This window comes from Bos mutus, chromosome 8 (assembly GCF_027580195.1).
Source record: "Bos mutus isolate GX-2022 chromosome 8, NWIPB_WYAK_1.1, whole genome shotgun sequence".
NCBI classification, from domain to species: Eukaryota; Metazoa; Chordata; class Mammalia; order Artiodactyla; family Bovidae; genus Bos; species Bos mutus.
In genome coordinates, this window is record NC_091624.1 from 48,358,695 (window position 1) to 48,377,360 (window position 18,666).

Here is an 18,666-nt window from a genome sequence, read left to right on the forward strand (position 1 = left end):
GTAGAAGTGGGACCAAAATCCAGGCCTCTGTCTACTACAACCCCCCAAAATTTGTGTCCTGGGGTAGAGGAAGAGAAATGCTAGGAGCTACAGGAAAATAAAATTAAATTAAAGTTCTGACCATCCCTTCCCCTCAGGCAGCCACCCACTTCTGTGAGCAGCTGAGGGCCCTCTTGCCCCTAGGCCTTACTGATACTCTTCCCCTCCCTAGAGGGCCTCCCTTCTCCTCTCTGCCTCCACAAACCCTTCCACCGCCTCCCTCACTTCCTCCAGGAAGCCTTCCCTGATCTGCACTGTCCAAAATGATACTCACATGTGGCTGATGAGCACTTGAAATGTGCCAGTGTAACTGAGAAAACAACTGTTCTCAACCTTCCCTCTAAAAAAGCCCTTGGGGCTTATTCCACAAAAGTGGTACTTTTTCCTCCTGTCTTTAATAGGAGTTGTAAAAAAAGAAAAAAATGCAGAAGTGTACAGACTAAAATTAGAATGTGTCCCCAAGACTTCATTTAGGTGAACTTGATCAGGTGGTGCTAATAGTAAAGAACCCGACTGCCAATGTAGGAGACGTAAGAGATGAGGGTTCAATCCTTGGGTCGGGAAGACCCCCTGGAGGAGGGCATGGCAACAAACTCCAGTATTCTTGCCTGGAGAATCCCATGGAGAGAGGACCCTGGTGGGTATAGTCCATAAGGTTGCAAAGAGTTGGACACAGCTGAGCAACTTTGCACTCATGCACAAAGTGCTGCCATTTTGCCATATATGTACAGCATGGTGGGCTACAAAGCCTTTGTCACAAACCTATAGTACCTATTTCAGCTGCCCCCAGTCCAGTGGTTAAGACTCCGTGCTTCCAATGCAGAGGATGCATGTTCTATTCCTGGTCAGGGAACTAAGATACCACAAGCTGTGTGGTGTAGCCAAAAAATTGACAACTGGGTTTCCCTGGTGGCTCAGATGGTGAAGAATCTGCCTGCAATGCAGGAGACCCAGGTTTGATCCCTGGGTTGGGAAGATCCCCTGGAGGAGGGAATGGTTACCCGCTCCAGCATTCTTACCTGGGAAATCCCATGGACAGAGGAACCTGGCAAGCTACAGTCCATGGGGTTGCAAAGAGTCGGACACAACTGAGCAACTAACACCTTAGACCTAAATTACTCCTTCCATGAATTTGGTTTCCTTGGGGGAGGGGGATAGATTTTATGATGAATAAGAAATACTAATTTTTTAAAGTAAATTGACTTTGAAGATACAAAAAGTTAACTGCATGGAATAAAACTTGTGAATGAAAAAAAAAAGAATGTGCCCTCAAGCCCACCCATCCAAGGAAAGGACTGCTAACAAGCTCTGTGTGTGTGTGTGTGTGTTTGGGGTATGTGTGGTGTGTGTGGGTGTGTGTGTGTGTTAAGTCCGTTCAGTTGTGTCTGACTCTTTGCGACCCTATGGACTATAGCCCGCCAGGTTCTTCTGTCCATGGGATTCTCCAGGCATAAATACCAGAGCGAGTTGCCAAGCCCTCCTCCAGGGGATCTTCCCAACCCAGGGATCAAACCCGCATCTCTTACATCTACATTGGCAGGCTCATTCTTTACCACTAGCACCACCTGGGAAGCCCCATGTTAATAAGCTGGTGCTTCATAGTTACTGGTGTGTCAGAAGGGTGGTCAGCACTGAGGTGCTGGATTCAGATGAGAGAGGAAGGCTGTCACTCCTGTGGCCACTCCTCCCAAGGTACCCCCACAACGCTTCAGGCCCTGGAGCCTGTTGAGCCAGAGCTTCTGGATGCTCACTGCTCTCTAGGGATGACCCCATCCCCTGAAGCTGCAGCCTGGACCTGACCCGCTCACTCTGGGAAAAAAGCATGCTGAGTGGTCACCGTGAACCAGGCCAAGGCCAACCTGAGACTTCCTGCTTTAGTCCTTGCCTGAGCTGCCCTTGAGTCAGCCTTGAGGGCTCAGATCTTTTTCCTCTCTCTTCTCTTGGGGGTGAGAGAGCTAGCTTCTAGCTCTGGGTGGTGGGGGTGGGGACATACAGGTGTGAGACTTGGTTCTCTCCACCAAGGGCTCAGCGTCTCAGGAGACAAGTCCCCCCACAACCCTCCCACCCAAGGACTGCTCCCAGACACAGGTGTATGATGGAAGGAACAGAGGCCTGGGGGTCAGGAACCCCTGAGTCCCACTGGCTTCAACAATGACCCTGAGCAAGTCTGGTTTCCTCCCAGGCCTCACCCTTCTTCAGGGAATGAGAACAACAGAGTGCTGGCTTTGGGAAAGCAGCCAGTGCTGGGCTGGAAGGGTGGGAGGTGGTCAGCCCATGAATCTTTGCTGAACCAGTCCTGGCAGGCAGGAGCAGCCACTCAAATCCCCACAGGATCCTGAGATAACCTTTCTGGCCTCTCTCCCAGGCCCTGCCCCCAGGACTCTGAGATACCCTTTCTGGCCTGTCCCCCAGCTCAGTCCCCTAGAACTCTGAGATGCACCTGCCCCCAGCGTGCCCGCCAGGCCCACCTACCCACAAACCAGCCGTCGTCACACTGCTGCATAACGTCCACACGGTCCCCTTCCCGCAGTTCCAGCTCATCCTCATTCTGGGGCCTGTACTGGTACATCGCCCGGTACCTGCAGGAAACATTGCCATAGCAACCACCAGGACCCTGACCCCTCCCCAGACCAGGCCTGGCTAGTCCCGAACCAAGGTGGACACATTCTTGGAATTTCCCAGATCCCTCCATGCTCCCATTAGTCCCTGGCCCAGCTCTGGGCATGGCGATTCTTTCCAGCTTCAGTGCCTCCATCCGAGGCCTGCTCCTTGCTCTCCAAACCCTAATCACCCACACTCCACCTCCCCTGAGCTCTCAATGCCTTCAAATCTGTGTTCCACTTTGTGCACACACCCACACTGACCTCAGCCCTGGAAACCCAGTGAGAGATGGAGGGGAGAGGTGCCCAGTGTGGGAGGCTTGCTCTCAGGCCCAGAGCTGGGAGGGACAGGTCAGGAACACTACAGACAAGTGTCCTTCCACTCCCGCACCCCCTGCCCCACACACACCCCACTAAAATCACCCGTAAGCACTATAAGGACAAGCACTCCTTAGGAGAAATTTCCCAACTCCATCCTGGGTAGGGAGGAGTAAATTAGTATGTGCTCAGCACTGCCTGTGGAGTAGCCCCCAACCCCAACCAAGTGTCCCAGATGGTACTCACGGGGTCCAGTGTATCTCGCTGGTGGTAGAGGACGAGGTCCCCAGGTCCGGGGGATGGCTGGAGCCTCCAGGATGGGACAGAGCTGACCTGGGGGTGCTGAGACTCTGGGTCCATAGGAGGGCAGGTGGGCACATGCAAACATGAGGAAGGAGGCATGAACCGGCCTGCCCCTTTCCCCAGGAACAGCATCCCACGCTGCCTCATCTCATCTCGCAGTCCCCGTAGCACAGGGAGACCTGTCTGACTGCAACCTCACAGGTACTGGGAAGTTGGGCCCAGGTAGGGGAGGTGGCTGATCTGTACGTGTGCACAGAGCTGGGAGCAGGAGGAGTCCTGTGCATGGGCTCTATCTGCCCATAACAGTTTGCTGAGTGAGGGATGAACATAGGAGCACATGCCCTTGTCTGTGGTCAATGTCAGCATGATGACCAATGGCCATCATTGCCCATCAGCTACTTCCTACTAACCACCCTCTGCAGTGGGACTCGCTATCCCCATTCTACAAGTGAGGAAACCCAAACCCAGAGAGGGTAAGTCATCTGCCCAAGGTCACACAGCAGGTGAATGGCAGACACCCCGGCTCCCAGCACACCCTGTCCCAAGACGCTGATACAGGTAAATCCCAAGAGTGGACTCTGGAAGGTCAGGAGGCCTGTGCTGGTTTGGGGGTCCCATCTAGAGACCCCTGCCTCCCTGGGCTGCAGCTCCAGGGTCTGGGGTCCTCAAGGACTGCAACACAAGGTTCTCTTCAGTCACCCCACTAGACTATCCTGAGCAGTTGGGGGAATTCCACAACACAGAGCCTCCCAGGAATGGGGAATACAGCACAGGGAGCAGGGCTCACTCTCGGGTCTGAGGCAGGTCACCTTACCTGGGTCTGGGGTCTGGACTCCTGGGGAGGGAGGGAGAAGCCGGTGCGGCGGGGGGAGGTCTGGACCCCCCAGTCAGTGGGGTCAGCTGGGCTGCGTGGCGTTAAAGGAGAGCTGGGGCGACAGACCAGGCGGGCGGTGGGCAGGCGGGGAGATGCAGGGAGCTGGGGGCCGTCATCACAGAGCCGGACCCGGGGCTCCCGGGTCACCTGCACGTAGCTGGCGGGGAAGATGCCCTGGCGCCCGGTGCCCGAGATGCGGCCCTCGTACCAGTGCTCATTCACCTTGCGGATCAGGCAGATGCGCTCCCCCTGGTCACAGAGAAGGAGGGAGGTAGTATCTGCAGGCCCTTGGCTGCCAGGCACAGGAGGGTGCAGAGTCATTGTAACCTAACACCTTGCATGGAGGGATCAGGCTTGGAGGGCACCAGCTGGTTATATACAGGTCACACAGCTCCATGGCAGGTTGGTAAGGAGTACCGCGCAGGTGTTAGCACCACTGCCATGACTGGGTCCTTTCCTGCCTCCACCTTGGAGGTCATCACCGCATCCAAAAACAAACTCCCTGAGGACAGCTGGTGTGTCCCCAAGCCCACATACTGACTACTGTTAGTGGGGCTGTCCTAGGAAGGACGGTCTCCAGCCCCCCTCCTGCTCCCACCTCTCTCCATCCAGCCATCCCCTTCCTCCTCTCTCGCTAGGCCAGCTCTTCCAGGGCAACATTCACTAGGTGCATTCACACCCTTTGCCCTCAAAATAAACCAAGAGGGACCAGTTCCCTTGCTTTCTGGGGCATTACTCCATTTTCTTTTTTTTCTTTGTTTTTGAATTTTTTGGCTGCACTGCATTGCACGTGGGAACTTAATTCCCTGACCAGGGATAGAACCTGTGTCGCCTGCATTAGAAGTGCAGAGCCTTAACCACTGGACTGTCAGGGAAGTCTCAACATTTTTCAAGCTTTCTGAACCATTATCTATAGTAAAAAGAATATGTTGTAATATCAATCCAGTACACCCACCCACACACACACACACACACACCTGTCTAAGAGTTGGATGAAATACCCTTTCTACATGCAAGGTATTCTAAGACTTCCATTCTATTATTTTTAAAATGCTGATGTGATCCTCACAGCCTACCAACCTGCAACTTGAGAAAAAGCACAACTACTCTAGAAGTTTTGAACATTTTAAAAATGGGCAAGGGACTTCCCTGGTGTTTCAGTGGCTAAGACTCTGCACTCCCAATGCAGGGGGCCCAGGTTCGGTCCCTGGTCAGGGAACTAGATCCCACATGCTGCAACTAAGACCCAGGACAACCAAATAAATTAAAATAAATAAACAAATAAAAATGGACAGGAGACTTCCCTGATGGTCCAATGGTTAAGAGTCCGCCTACCAATGCAGGGGACTCGGTTTAATTCCTGGTCAGGGAACTAAAATTGTACATGCCGTGGGGCAACCAAGCCCCCATGCCACAACTAGAGAGCCTGAGCACCACAACGACTGAGCCCACATGCTCTAGAACCCACGTGCTGTAACAGAAGCCTGCGTGCCACAACAAAGAGCCTATGCAGCAAAAAAAAATAATAAAAGTAAATAAATTAAAATGGGCACAATTAAGGGAAATATATCCAAAGAGATTGAGAATAAAAATCTGAAACACTAGTGAAAATAGGTATATCTGATTTTTTTTTTTAAAGAATATTTTTACTGCACACATTTACCTATGTCTTCAGCTGCCCTTACCCTGCCCCACCCCCCTTTCCCCCTGGCCAAGCGTACTTTTCTGAAGGAAAGCTCCACCTCCAGATCCCCCTTGAAGTTGTACTGGGCCACGGCTTCTCCATACTCCAGCACCTGGTAGGTCGGAGGCTTGATGGGCTTGGGAATCTCATCTGCTGGCAGCACCTGGAGGAAGAGAGGACATGTGATTCAGCTTGGGTATCAACTGGGCACAGACCTGGGCTCCTGGGGAAGCAATATGACCAAGGTCTGTCCCCAGACCACACTGGAGACAGATACCAAACACAAGCCTGGGGGGAGCCAGCAGTGAGCACAGGGCACAGGGGTAGTCAGTCCCAGAATGCTTCTGGAGGAAGAATTTTCACCAGAAGTTATGTGGAGTGGGCATTATCAGAGTGGACAATGGCGGTGCAAACAGGAGAGAGTTTACATTGGGGCACAGAAGGATATGAGAGGTACCAAGGAGCAGGGAACTCCTGGTAGCCTGTTCTAAAAGTGAGGATCTACCATTTCACCACTGCTTAGAACCAAGTGTCCCTCCTCCCCCTCCACTTTTACCCCACCATGTGCCCAGGGTCCCCATGCTCTCGTCACTTCATCCTACTCAGAAAAATCAAGATGCTAATAAACTAGTTCATACTAAGATATAAAACTTCCTTGGTGGCTCAGACGATTGCCTGGTGGGGCAACAGTGCATGGAGTTGCAAAGAGTTGGACACGACTGAGTAACACTTCCGGCATTTCAAGATGTAAATGACTGATGATATGCAATACTGTATATACTTGTGGAACTTCAGGATCAGGGACATCGTTTTAAGGATAGAGGAGGTCTATTGATGCCTAGGAGATAAAGAGCCTGAAATAGACGACTCAATCGATGGGTCAAAGAGGAAGCCACAAAGAAATGACAATAGCCTGAGCTGAATGAAAAAAAACAAAAACAAAATATCAACATCTGTGGGTTGTAGGTAAAAGCTATGCTTAGAGAGGAATTTATAGCATTAAATGTTTACACTTAGGAGAAAAAGGTTTCAGATCAATAATCTGAACTACCACTCAAAGAAACTAGAAAAAGAACTTAACACAAGCTGAATAAAGGAAATAATGAAGAGGCAGAAATCAATGAAATTGAAAACAAAAGTAGAGAAAAATCAATGAAATCGAAAGTTGTTTCTTTGAAAAGATCCATAAAATTAACCAATTTCTAGCCAGAATAAGAAAAGACAGAGATTATCAATGTCAGGAATGAAGGAAAGGACATTACTTTGGATCACAATAAACTGTGGAAAATTCTGAAAGAGATGGGAATACCAGACCACCTGACCTGCCTCTTGAGAAACCTGTATGCAGGTCAGGAAGCAACAGTTAGAACTGGACATGGAACAACAGACTGGTTCCAAATAGGAAAAGGAGTATGTCAAGGCTGTATATTGTCACCCTGCTTATTTAACTTCTATGCAGAGTACATCATGAGAAATGCTGGGCTGGAGGAAGCACAAGCTGGAATCAAGATTGCCAGGAGAAATATCAGTAACCTCAGATATGCAGATGACACCACCCTTATGGCAGAAAGTGAAGAAGAACTAAAGAGCCTCTTGATGAAAGTGAAAGAGGAGAGTGAAAAAGTTGGCTTAAAGCTCAACATTCAGAAAACGAAGATCATGGTATCCGATCCCATCACTTCATGGCACATAGATGGGGAAACAGTGGAAACAGTGGAAACAGTGGCTGACTTGGGGGCTCCAAAATCACTGCAGATGGTGACTGCAACCATGAAATTAAAAGACGCTTACTCCTTGGAAGGAAAGTTAGGACCAACCTAGATAGCATATTAAAAAGCAGAGTTATTACTTTGCCGACAAAGGTTTGTCTAGTCAAGGCTATGGTTTTTCCAGTGGTCATGTATGGATGTGAGAGCTGAACTATAAAGAAAGCTGAGTGCTGAAGAATTGATGCTTTTGAACTGTGGTGTTGGAGAAGACTCTTGAGAGTCCTGTGGACTGTGAGGAGATCCAACCATTCCATCCTAAAGGAGATCAGTCCCGTGTGTTCATTGGAAGGACTGATGTTGAAGCTGAAACTCCAATACCTTGGCCACCTGATGCAGAGAGCTGACTCATTGGAAAAGACCCTGATTCTGGGAAACATTGAGGGCAGGAGGAGAAGGGGACGACAGAGGATGAGATGGTTGGATGGCATCACTGACTCAATGGACAAGGGTCTGGGTGGACTCCAGGAGTTGGTGATGGACAGGGAGGCCTGGAGTGCTGCGGTTCATGGGGTCGCAAAGAGTCAGACACAACTGAGCCTCTGAACTGAACTGACATTAAGAGGATAATAACAAACATAGGTTCAATCCCTAGTCTGGGAAGACACCACATGCCTCGGGGCAACTAAGCTCGTGCACCTCAACTACTGAAGCCTGAGCACTCTAGACTCCGTGCTCTGCAACAAGAGAAGCCATCACAAGGAGAAGCCCATGGACCACAACTAGAAAGTGTAGTCTCACTTGCTGCAACTAGAGAAAGCCCAGTCACAGCAATGAAGACCCAGTGCAGTCAAAAATAAATATTTAAGAGGATAATAATGAAATATTATGAACAACTTTATGCTGATATATCAGATAATCTGAAATTCCTTAAAAGATGCAAATACTCAATAACTCATAGCCCCATATCTATCAAACCCACAACCTTGTCTCTGGATTCGGATTCTAGATTTTCTACTTAACAACTTGGCTCTGAACCTTAGTGCATCTGTAAAATGGGGGTGATCTACTACTTTGCCAGGTTGATCGGGGGATTGAGGGAGGTGATACACAGGAAGGAGAGGACACAAGTATATGTGACTGGTGAACCATCTCAGACTTCATATTCTTGTCAGTTGCAATTAGATTTCTTCCCAAAAGACAGCTGGAGATGTAGGTTTTGAGAGGTGGATTCTGAGTGGTGAAAGTGGGGGACGCTGAGAGGACTGATGGCCTCCAGTACAGGAACTGGGATTTTTTGTTCTTCCCCTGGTCTGGGCTCCACCTTTAGGCCTTCGTTAACAAACATTTCCTGGAGGGCATGAATGAGGCTGAGACTTGGCCCCTACCCCAGCTCACAGTTTTAGTCTTAGGAAACTTGCCAGGTGTGAGGGAGCAGCCAGTTCTGGAGAGGTTCCCTGGCTGGTTAAAGGGGGTCTGCATTCTCTAAGTCTCTGCAAACCCTTCCACCCTCCTGGCAGGGCCCCTTGCTTGTCGCCCCACTCACCTCCACGTAATTAGCAGGGAAGATGCCCAGGCGGCCATGGTGCTCTCCCTCCAGCCAGTTCTTGTCCACCTCCTTGTGGATGTAGACAATGTCACCCTTCTTCAGAGTCAGTTCCCTGAAGGCCAGAGCAAGGACATTCAGCAATCTGAAGTCCTCAGGGTCCTCCAGACTCTGCCCAGTGTCCCCGAAATCCCTCCCCACCCTCTAGGGGGGCACACTGCAGTCCTGTCCTCCCAGGGACTGCCACAGGGAAGGCAAGAGGCAGAATGGTACTTACTTAGGGGACTGAGCCTGGAAGTCAAACTTGAGCCGGGCGGCCTTCCTCTGGGCAGGGGGAGAGGACAGAGCAGGTGACCTCAGTCATTCAGCCCGCAAGTAGGCAAGAGCAGTCACAGGGACCCACCCCAGGCCCTCCTTGCACCCTGATGGTCCCACCCGCCCTTACCTTCTTCTCTTCCTTCCTGGCAGGACTGCCCCCTGGATCAGAGGCACTAGGGTCTGTGGAGAAGCACTGCCTCAGCTTCGGAAGGCCATGTCTTGGGGGGCAGGGCTGGGATGGGGCTCTGTCCCCCCCTCCCTGCCCAGGACAGGAACCAGTGGGAACAGGGGGGTTCCGTGACCTTCCTGCCACCTCTGCAGGGGCACCACCTTATCTGGAGCAGTGGTGCTGGCAGAGGGGGCCGTCTGGGTGAGAACAAGAGCAGTATCTGGTTCTCACCTCGAGCTGAGGAAGGGTAGACAAAGTCCCTCCGACCTAGGAAGGGGCTTCCTCCATCCGCCATCCTGTGGGGGCTCAGGGAGGAACTCGGGTAAAGTGCATTCGGGGAGCTGGAGCTCCAGGCGGAGGCCGGGCTGCGCGGGCACGACGCAGGAGTGAGCCACCTGTCTGGAGCTTCACCCTCGACCCGGCTCCCCACTGCCCGCCCGAACGCCCCCCACCCTCAGTACTCCCTCCCCCCATCTCCCCTACCCCACCCCTCCTTCTCTGGAGGCGTCTCCCAGGTCCCGGGCCCTCAGCAGGATGTCCTACTTCCCGAGTGGTCAAGGCCGGGAAAGGGTGCGGCCCGGGGGTGGGGGAGGCGGGAGTGAGCGCAGGATCCCTTCGCTGCTGCGACCCGAGTCCCCCCGGGCCGGGGAACCAGCTTCCCTCGGCGGACCAGGGACGGCCCCCCAACCCGGCCGACGAGCGGCGGATCGGGTCCCCGCCGGCCCCTCTCCGCGCTCCCGCCCCTCCTCCCGCCGTCGGCGTCCGGGGCTCGCCACCCCTCCCCGCGCCACGTCTCCACCGCCACTCACCGCGCTGGGGGCCGCGGCTCCCGGGACCGTCGGGGCGCCTGAGAGCTCTGTGCGGGAGACGGCGCGGTCAAGGCCCGGGACGCCGCCTCCGGAAAAGTTTGCGGCCGGGAAGGGAGCGGGAGGGGGAGCGGGAGAGGAGGGGCGGGAGGGACGCGGGGCGGCGGGCCGGGAGCGGGAGGAGCGAGGAGCCGGGGGAGGGACGGCGGGTGTGGAAGGAGGAGGGAAGGCCGGGACATGGGGCCCCGGGGCTGAGGTCCCGGGGGCGAGGGACCCCGCCGGCTCCGGAGGGCAAGCTGACGTGGAGTCGGCCCAGGGAGGGCTCTTAGGGGTCGCTAGGAACAGTGATCGCCCCGCACTTTAGGGAGGAGACTTGGATGGAGTCGCCCAAGGTCGCGAGTGCAGCTGGAGGCGATGCCTCTCGTCGGCCTGCCCCTCCCACCAAAGCCATGCCTGGCGGCTCGGGGTTCCTGCGCCCACCAGGAGGGCCCCGGGGGGCCGGTACCTTGGGGGACGGCTGCCCAGTCTCTATTGCCCGCAGGTCCTTGTCCAGCTCGGCGCTCAGCTTGGCCAGCTCTCTCTCCAGCAGGACCTGGGGGCGGGTTGTGCGGAGAGACTTGGGCCAGGGGCAAGGTTGGGGGCGGGGAGTATACGGTGGGGGGCGCTGGCCTGGGCGAAAATCAGGTGTGAGAAGCCCAATGGCAACACGTCAAAGCTCGAGGCGCTGGGGTAAAGGGCAGGCTCAGGGGGCGGGGCCAGGCCAGGCTGACTACCTCTGGGCCTGCCAGGAGGTGTGTCTTGGGGTGTCAGGAGGGCCCTCCTTGCTGACCCAGCTCACCCATCCCTTACGACCAGGGTAACACTTCAGTATTTCCTGATGTGTTTCAGGACCAGGCTCCCTACTTCCTCTCCTGTCAAGTCTTTTATGGCCCTCTACAGCCTGGCTTCACTCTATCCAACCCTGCCCTCCCTCCCACAGCCAGTCCAGCTGATGAGTGTTACACACACACACACACACACACACACACACACACACACACACCCTTCCAGCCTCTGCCTGTGTCACCCCCATCCTGGGCACCCCCTCTCTTTGCCTGGCCTCCAAGCTCCATCTTCCAAGAATACTTCCTGACAATTCCAGTCCACCCTGATCAGTCTCTTCTCAGCCTGCTGTGATGAATACACAATTTTGAACACGTGTTTACTTAGCACCTACTGTATGCCAGAGGCTTCCCTGGTGAGTCAGACGGCAAAGAATCTGCCTGCACTGCAGGAGACCTGGGTTCGATCCCTAGGTTGGGAAGATTCCCTGGAGATGGGAATGGCTACCCAACTTCAGTATTCTTGCCTGGAGAATTTCATGGACGGAGAAGCCTGGTGGACGACAGTCCATGGGGTTGCAAAGAGTCGGACATGACTGAACAACTAACACTTTCACACACTGTATGCCAGGCACTGTCCTGGATGCTGGGGGTACAGAGCTAAACCATATGGGACTGGAGAGGGTCAGAGTTTTGAGTCCATGGCCTTGGCCCATGGTCATGGGGACCTTGACCACCCAGAAAATCCCTCACTGGTCCCCCAACAAACTGTGTCCACTCCCACCCACCTGCCCACAGTACGCACCTCAATGGGCTGGGAGGGCTTCTCAACAGGGTCGTCTACCAGTGGTTTCTTGGGCTAAGAGTGGGAAGAGTGAGTCAGAGGGGGTGAAATCGCTCCCCTAATGCACGATTTGAGGGTACATCCTTTTCCAGAGAACCAGGCCCACACACCTTCTGCCCAGTCTCTAGTTCTTGCAGAAACTGGTTCCAGGATTCTTCCGTCCAGACATTGTCCGCTTTCTCTTGGCGTCTGAGCACCTGCATGGCAGGGAGTAGGCATTAGGTTGAAGAGAGGGGTACTGGGACACTGGCCAGGCTTGAAAAGCAGGCTTTCAGCCACTGTCCACTTCCGTGCCCATCAGCACCCTCCCCAGAATTCCAGGATCTTCTGGCTGCACAGGCTCCAAGATGAAGAACAGCTTTACCTGTGCTTGCAGCAGAAAGCGAAAGTCGTTCAGTTGTGTCTGACTCTTTGCGACCCCATGGACTATACAGACTATACCGACTACTGCAGCAGAGAGCCTGACCAGAGAGCATGGTGATGGGAGAAGTGCTGGGCAGGGAGAGGGGATGCTGGGCAAGCTACCTGCTTTGAGGTCTGGTGCAGGGAGGAGGGTGCTCCAGGACTGCAACTGAAGGTGCTTCTAAGAGACTCTTCAGAGACGTCCCAGCTTCTTCTAAAGAAAGGCAAAGACATCTTTCAGTTTCGTTTTAGGGAAACAGAGGCAGGTGTGAGCACACAGTCCTGGAGAGGGAGCTGCACCCCCTCCCCACCTGCTCTGGGCTGTGGAAGCAGTGTTAAATAGTAAAATGTTATTAGCTCTGAATTCAAATTCCAGTCCCACCACTTAGCTGTGTCTCCTTTGGTCTCAGAGCCTCTGATTCAACACCTATGAGAATGACTCCCACCTTTATAAGGGTGTGGGGAATCTTAGGTGAGGGAACATACCTGAGACACCCAAGACAGGGGTAACACATACACATCTGCTCCAGAAGTGGCCAGTCCCTTTCCTGCTGGCCTTGGTGAAATACCCTGCATTTGGCTTCTGTCTGGCCCCATGACTGTGGGTATGTACGTCTGTGCAGCTTCGATGAAGTTGGTCACCATGACCAAGTGGTCTTGCACCCATACTCAAGGGTGTGAGACTACATCTTAGTTCCGGGAAAACCCAGGTCAGGGGAAAGAGCCTGCAGGCCTGACCCCAGAGCTCTGAACAAGTTACTTCTGCTCCACAGGTCTCAGTTCCCTGAGGTGCTAGATCATCGATGTCATCTGTCACAGTTACCTGAGTGTCCTTCCAGGACTCCCTTCTTGGCTGGCTGAAATCTTCCAGTTTCTGCTGAATTTGAATATTTCCACCAAGTGGAACCACTGTACCAAGCTTATCAAGTGATGGAATGTCTGAGGGGAGGGGCAGGATTTGTCGGCTGTTACTATGACTCTACTCTAGGAAGAACATCACTAACAACAGTGATATGAGAATGGAATACATTGTTCCTAATTTAACATCACTAACAACAGTGGTATGAGAATGGAATACATTGTTCCTAATTTAAGGAAGCTGTAGTCATAATTGGAAGGACTGATGCTGCAGCTGCAGCTCCAATCCTTTGGCCACCTGATGGGAAGAACTGACTCATTGGAAAAGACCCTGATGTTAGGAAAGACTGAAGGTAGGGGAAGGGGACAACAGAGGACGAGATGGTTAGACAGCATCACTGACTCAATGGACATGAATTTGAGAAAACTCCAGGAGGCAGTGGAGGACAGAGGAGCCTGGCATGCTGTAGTCCATGGGATCACAAAGAGTCGGACATAACTGAGCAACTGAACACCAACAACAACTAGTCATAATCAAGCTTGTATGATAATCATGTTTGTGGAGACTTGCAGTGTACTTTGATCTTCATGCCACCCTCTGATTCCCATTTAACAGATGGAGCTAGAGAAGCTTAGACTGGTTACCTTGGTCAAGGTCACGTGGCTAGTGCAGCACACTGGTTTGAATCCAGAGGTGCACGTGCGTGCTCAGTTGCGTCCAAATTTTTGCGACCCCATGGACTGTAGCCCGCCAGGCTCCTCTGTCCATGGAATTTTCCAGGCAAGAATCCAGAAATCTGGGTCCAAATTTTGACCAAATCTTAGTTTCTACCTTATTGATGATGCCAAGAGCCACAGCCCAGTTAAGGCCAGGCTAATGAGGTCACTCTGTTCCCAGAAAGGAATCAGAAACTCATTAGTGACACTGTGACAGAGAGCCTCCTGATTCCTGAGGTTGGGCTGAGCCCCTGCAGCTCGGGCTGAGCCTGTGTGGTTTGCTTAGAAAAGATGCACTGCGTCCTTGACCTGTCTGCAGGGTTCCTCTCTAAGTGGCATCTGGGACAAAGCCTGTGATCCTCTATGCCCCTTGTTTTCTCACAGGCTTCAGAATGGATGGCTGCAGGTCCACACCTAGCCACAGGCTACCCCGCTCTCCACCCCAAATGAGGCATGGACCTTTGGGGTGATGAATTCCTGCTGCCAAATACAGAGGCATCCCAGGTGGTCCTGACCACAAACAGCAGTCAGGTCATCCCCCTTCGGCTCTGGTGGCATGGAGGATCTCAAGCAGTGGGAACGCTGAGAAGGGGCAAAGCCATGAGCAGGAGCCTGCTGGCCTGGTGCGAGACTGTGCCAGCTGTGGCCACCAGGGGGTGCCAGTCCCCTCAAGGAAGCCAGCACCCCTCTGAAGCTCTGGGGCCCTCCCCTTGATGGCTCACCCGCTCAGAGGCGACATCTGGTTTGGCCTGGCAGGTGGTCTCTGCTGGGGCCCTGGATGCCTTGAGTCTGCAGAGGTGGCACAGGAAGAATCCACTGAAAGTGAGAGAAAATAAACAGGAGCGATGGAAGGTGAAGGCTGGGGTTGAGGGCACCTGGGTGACCATAGAAGGTTCTGGCCCACCCCTACCCACGCTCCTGGGTGGCTGGTGGGAACAGGGGTGATGCTCTGGACCAGTAACTATGGGCTGGGTGCCAAGAGCTTTACACTCTTTACCAAACCTTTGAAACATCTCTGGGGTGTTCCTGTTTTACACGTGAGAAAAGAGAGGCCCAGAGAAAGCAGAGCCAGGGCTAGGCATTTGCTGGACAGTGACTCAGGGGCTCTGAATTATTAATACCATGGACCAGGGGATTTGGAGCTCATGGAAATGGGCTGTACAAACTTCACAAGTTGAGCTGAGCCAACTGGGGAGCCCCAAAGCCAGGCGTGGCTGCAGGGAGGGGTAAATGCAGGCACCAGGCTAGGGCATGCCACCCCCCAACCCCTGCCTTCACCTTTGGGTGCCTCCTCGAAGGTCCAGTCCAGCTGTAGGTCTAGGGTAGCAGAAAGGACTCGATCAGGGTGGGGACAGCAAGCGAGGACAAGGATGGGGAGCCCTGGGAGGCAGCCCCAGAGGCTCCCAGTCCCTCCTGCCTAGAGCAGGGGCCCAGGGGCTGAGTCAGAGCCTAAAAAATGTCTCGAGGGAGGGAAGGAATTAGGAGGGCAGTTCTCAGGAGGGCTTGAAATGCCTCTGGCTGCCTTAGGACCCGAGCGAGCCAAGAGGGCAGTGGCCTTGCTCAAACCCTCCTGCCCCTCCCTCCCTACATTCCCACACACACCCTCTCCCTGACCTTTGGAGACCTGCCCTCGCCAGGTCAATTTAGAGAATTCCATTTCCCCTTCACCCTCTTGCCCTTTCTGCACCCTCTTCTAAATCTTCCCCCTTTGCCCAGACCCACTCTTCAAGGTGCTCAGGACTCTCTGGGGCCTCCAAGGAAGAGCTACTGACCAGCCAACCCTCTTGATTTCCTTGGAACACAGACACGTAACTACAGCCCTGACCTTAAATGCAAACCACAACCCCCCTCTCTGGATCCCACACCTTCCTCCAGTTCTTGGAGTTTTCTGCTTTCCTTTGCAGCCAACTACTGGCCATAAGGGGCTTCCCAGGTGGCGCTAGTGGTAAAGAACCCACCTACCAATGCAGGAGACATAAGAGACACAGGTTCAGTTTCTGGGTTGGGAAGATCCCCTGGAGGAGGGCAGGGCAACCCAGTCCAGTATTCTTGCCTAGAAAATCCCATGAACAGAGGAGCCTGGCAGGCTACAGTTCATAGGGTTGCATGCATGCTGGCCATAAGAAACTCAGTGTCTTCAATTCCACTTCCTGATAAGCAGGCTTTCAGCCTGAGCCACCCTTGTCAAGGACTCCAGTGACCTCCATGTTACCAGATCAAATAGTCAGTCCCACTTGATCAGCAGCAGCATCAGTCACACAGGTTCACTTCCTCCTTTAGAAATTTCTTGTCACTTGGCTTCAGGGAGACTACTCTGGTTTTCCTCCTGCCTCCCAAGCTGCCCCTTCCCAGGCAGCCTAGTTGATTCCTGCCCATCTCTCCAAGCAAGTACTTCAGGGCTCAGTCCCTGGGCCTCTGTCTCTCCATCTCCTTGGGTGATCTGGTCCAGTCTTCTACCTTAAAAAATACTGTCTATTCAGGGACTCCTAACCTTAGCTGTACATCAGAGCTACTTGGGGAACCTTTACACCAAAAATCTCTTTGAGTGGGTGCTTGGTATTTCCATCTACAGCTTAAGCCTCACCCTAGAAACTACAGACCTGTTTATCAACTGCCCAGTGGCTCAGTGGTAAAGAATCTGCCTTCAATGCCAAAGATGCAGGTTTGATCACTGGGTGGGGAAGAGCCCTTGGAGAAGGAAATGGCAACCCACTCCAGCATTCTTGCCTGGGAAAATCCCATGGACAGACGAGCCTGGTGGGCTACAGTCCATGGGATCACTAAAGAGTCAAACATCAACTGCCACTTTTATGAACCGTATCTAAAACTGAAAGCCCCTTAAGACTTGCACACACACAACCCCTCCCTGCGTTTCCTGTGTGTATATACATTTATAAAGGGCAACTTCATGGACTCACTCAGGTTTAAAGTCATCCCTGACTGGTCTCTTTCATGCCACATCCAATCCATCATCAAATTACCATGATTCTGTCTCCAGAATTCCATCAGGCCCGCTGCTACTGCCCTGATCTGAGACACTGTCGTCTTTAGCCTGGATTCTGGACAGACCTCCTGACTGGTCCCTTGCCTCCACCCGGCCCCATCTCTTCCCCACCTGGCAGCCAGAGGGAGTCACTTCAGCCACCACCTGTCAGAGCCTGTCACTCACTCTTCAGCTCAAAGCCTCCTGGGGGCTCCTCAGTTCTTATAGAGTAAAAGCCCAAGGCCCTGGGTGACCTGACCCCAGCATCTTTGGGTTCCATCTCCACCACGTGCCCCTCTCACTGCAGTCCAGCTCCTCTCTGTGGCCCCAGAACAAATCTGGCCTGCTCTGCCTCAGGGTTCCCCAGGCTCCCCATGCAGTAACACTCCTCCCCTAGCCCTGCAGGGACAACTCCTTCACAACCTTAGCTCTCAGTTCAGAAGCCACTTCTCAGGGGCCTTTCCTGACCAGCCCGCGTGAAGTGGCAGCCTTCCTGCCCTGGGCACCCTCCCGACCTTTTCTCCCTAGCCCTTACCACCATCTGCCATATTAAATGTCTGTGTGTTTACTCTGTGATGCCTTCTGTCTTAAGCTTTGCTAAGGCAGGAACAACCTTTGTTTGTTCCCTGTTTTGTCTTTAGCACCTAGAAGAGTAGTCAGCAAACAGCAAGTGCTGAACACACGGTTAAGGGACTGACTGAACGAATGTGTGACTGCACGGCTTCCCAGACCCTCACTGGGGACAGCGTCTGGTCACTGTTCCCCATACAGGGAGGAGATTGGCGGTTCCCTCCTTTGGTCTGTTTTAGCGACCACTTACGACAGAGCCTGGGGTGAGTGGAGACACTTTCCGGACAGGTTAAGTCTCCTTGTCCACCTCTCGCTCCCAAGCCCACTCAGGCAGAGAGAGGGCCCCAGAAAGGGGTCTCACCCGGCATTTTGCGGTGGATCTGCTTGAACATTCTTCGGTACCAGTCCCTGGGGCTGTCAACACTCTGGGATCAAAGAAGGCAAAGTCAGGCCACCCTCCCAATATCAAGCCACAGACATTTTTCCTCACTGAGTCTTTTCTCTGGCCACCCTTGAAGCCCCCCTGGGTGGGCTGTTGTGACATCTTTAGTAACAATACCTCCGTGTAGTTTGTTATGTTTGAGTAAGATATATAGAAGGGGTCTTCCCTGGTGGTCCAGTGGTTAAGACTCAGTGCTCCCAATGCAGGGAGCATGGGTTCAATCCCTGGTTGGGGAACTAAGATCCCATGTGGCATGGCCAAAAAAATTTTTTTCAATTATAAAAAAAAATACCCAGATATATGGAAGAATCTCCACCAATGATGAGCCTTAAATTGTGAGATCTGGGGTGGCTTATATTTTTTTGTTTTTATGTATTTCTGATGATTCTACAAAGAATATGTGTTTCTATGTAATGAAAAATAAACAGTATTGGTGGGGGGTAGGGTAGGAAGGTATTTCACATCCTCTACCTCACCTGGTAGAAGCAGAAGATATTAAGAAGAGATGGCAAGAATACACAGAAGAACTGTACAAAAAAGATCTTCACGACCCAGATAATCATGATGGTGTGATCACTGACCTAGAGCCAGACATCCTGGAATGTGAAGTCAAGCGGGCCTTAGAAAGCATCACTATGAACAAAGTTAGTGGAGGTGATGGAATTC

At 52.8% G+C, this 18,666-nt stretch overlaps 1 protein-coding gene across 7 annotated transcripts in view; it reads right to left on the minus strand.

Annotated features, from left to right (window-relative positions):
• SORBS3 (sorbin and SH3 domain containing 3) overlaps window positions 1-18,666 on the minus strand; it is a 29,176-nt gene that overhangs the window by 1,309 nt on the left and 9,201 nt on the right. For 3 of the 7 annotated variants that reach the window (XM_070375577.1, XM_070375582.1, XM_070375580.1), the window contains exons 5-20: window positions 17,920-17,983; window positions 15,284-15,322; window positions 14,728-14,821; window positions 12,554-12,644; window positions 12,139-12,225; window positions 11,990-12,043; window positions 10,869-10,955; window positions 10,367-10,413; window positions 9,789-9,922; window positions 9,516-9,568; window positions 9,348-9,394; window positions 9,071-9,185; window positions 5,856-5,981; window positions 4,075-4,383; window positions 3,204-3,307; window positions 2,512-2,618 (exon numbers count right to left, since the gene is read on the minus strand). In XM_070375577.1, the coding sequence (XP_070231678.1) occupies window positions 2,512-2,618; window positions 3,204-3,307; window positions 4,075-4,383; window positions 5,856-5,981; window positions 9,071-9,185; window positions 9,348-9,394; window positions 9,516-9,568; window positions 9,789-9,922; window positions 10,367-10,413; window positions 10,869-10,955; window positions 11,990-12,043; window positions 12,139-12,225; window positions 12,554-12,644; window positions 14,728-14,821; window positions 15,284-15,322; window positions 17,920-17,983 (1,558 nt within the window). Of the gene's footprint in view, window positions 1-2,511; window positions 2,619-3,203; window positions 3,308-4,074; window positions 4,384-5,855; window positions 5,982-9,070; window positions 9,186-9,347; window positions 9,395-9,515; window positions 9,569-9,788; window positions 9,923-10,045; window positions 10,294-10,366; window positions 10,414-10,868; window positions 10,956-11,989; window positions 12,044-12,138; window positions 12,226-12,553; window positions 12,645-14,727; window positions 14,822-15,283; window positions 15,323-17,919; window positions 17,984-18,666 lie in introns of those variants that run through there. The other 4 variants (XM_070375581.1, XM_070375579.1, XM_070375578.1 and 1 more) reach the window with 3 other exon arrangements.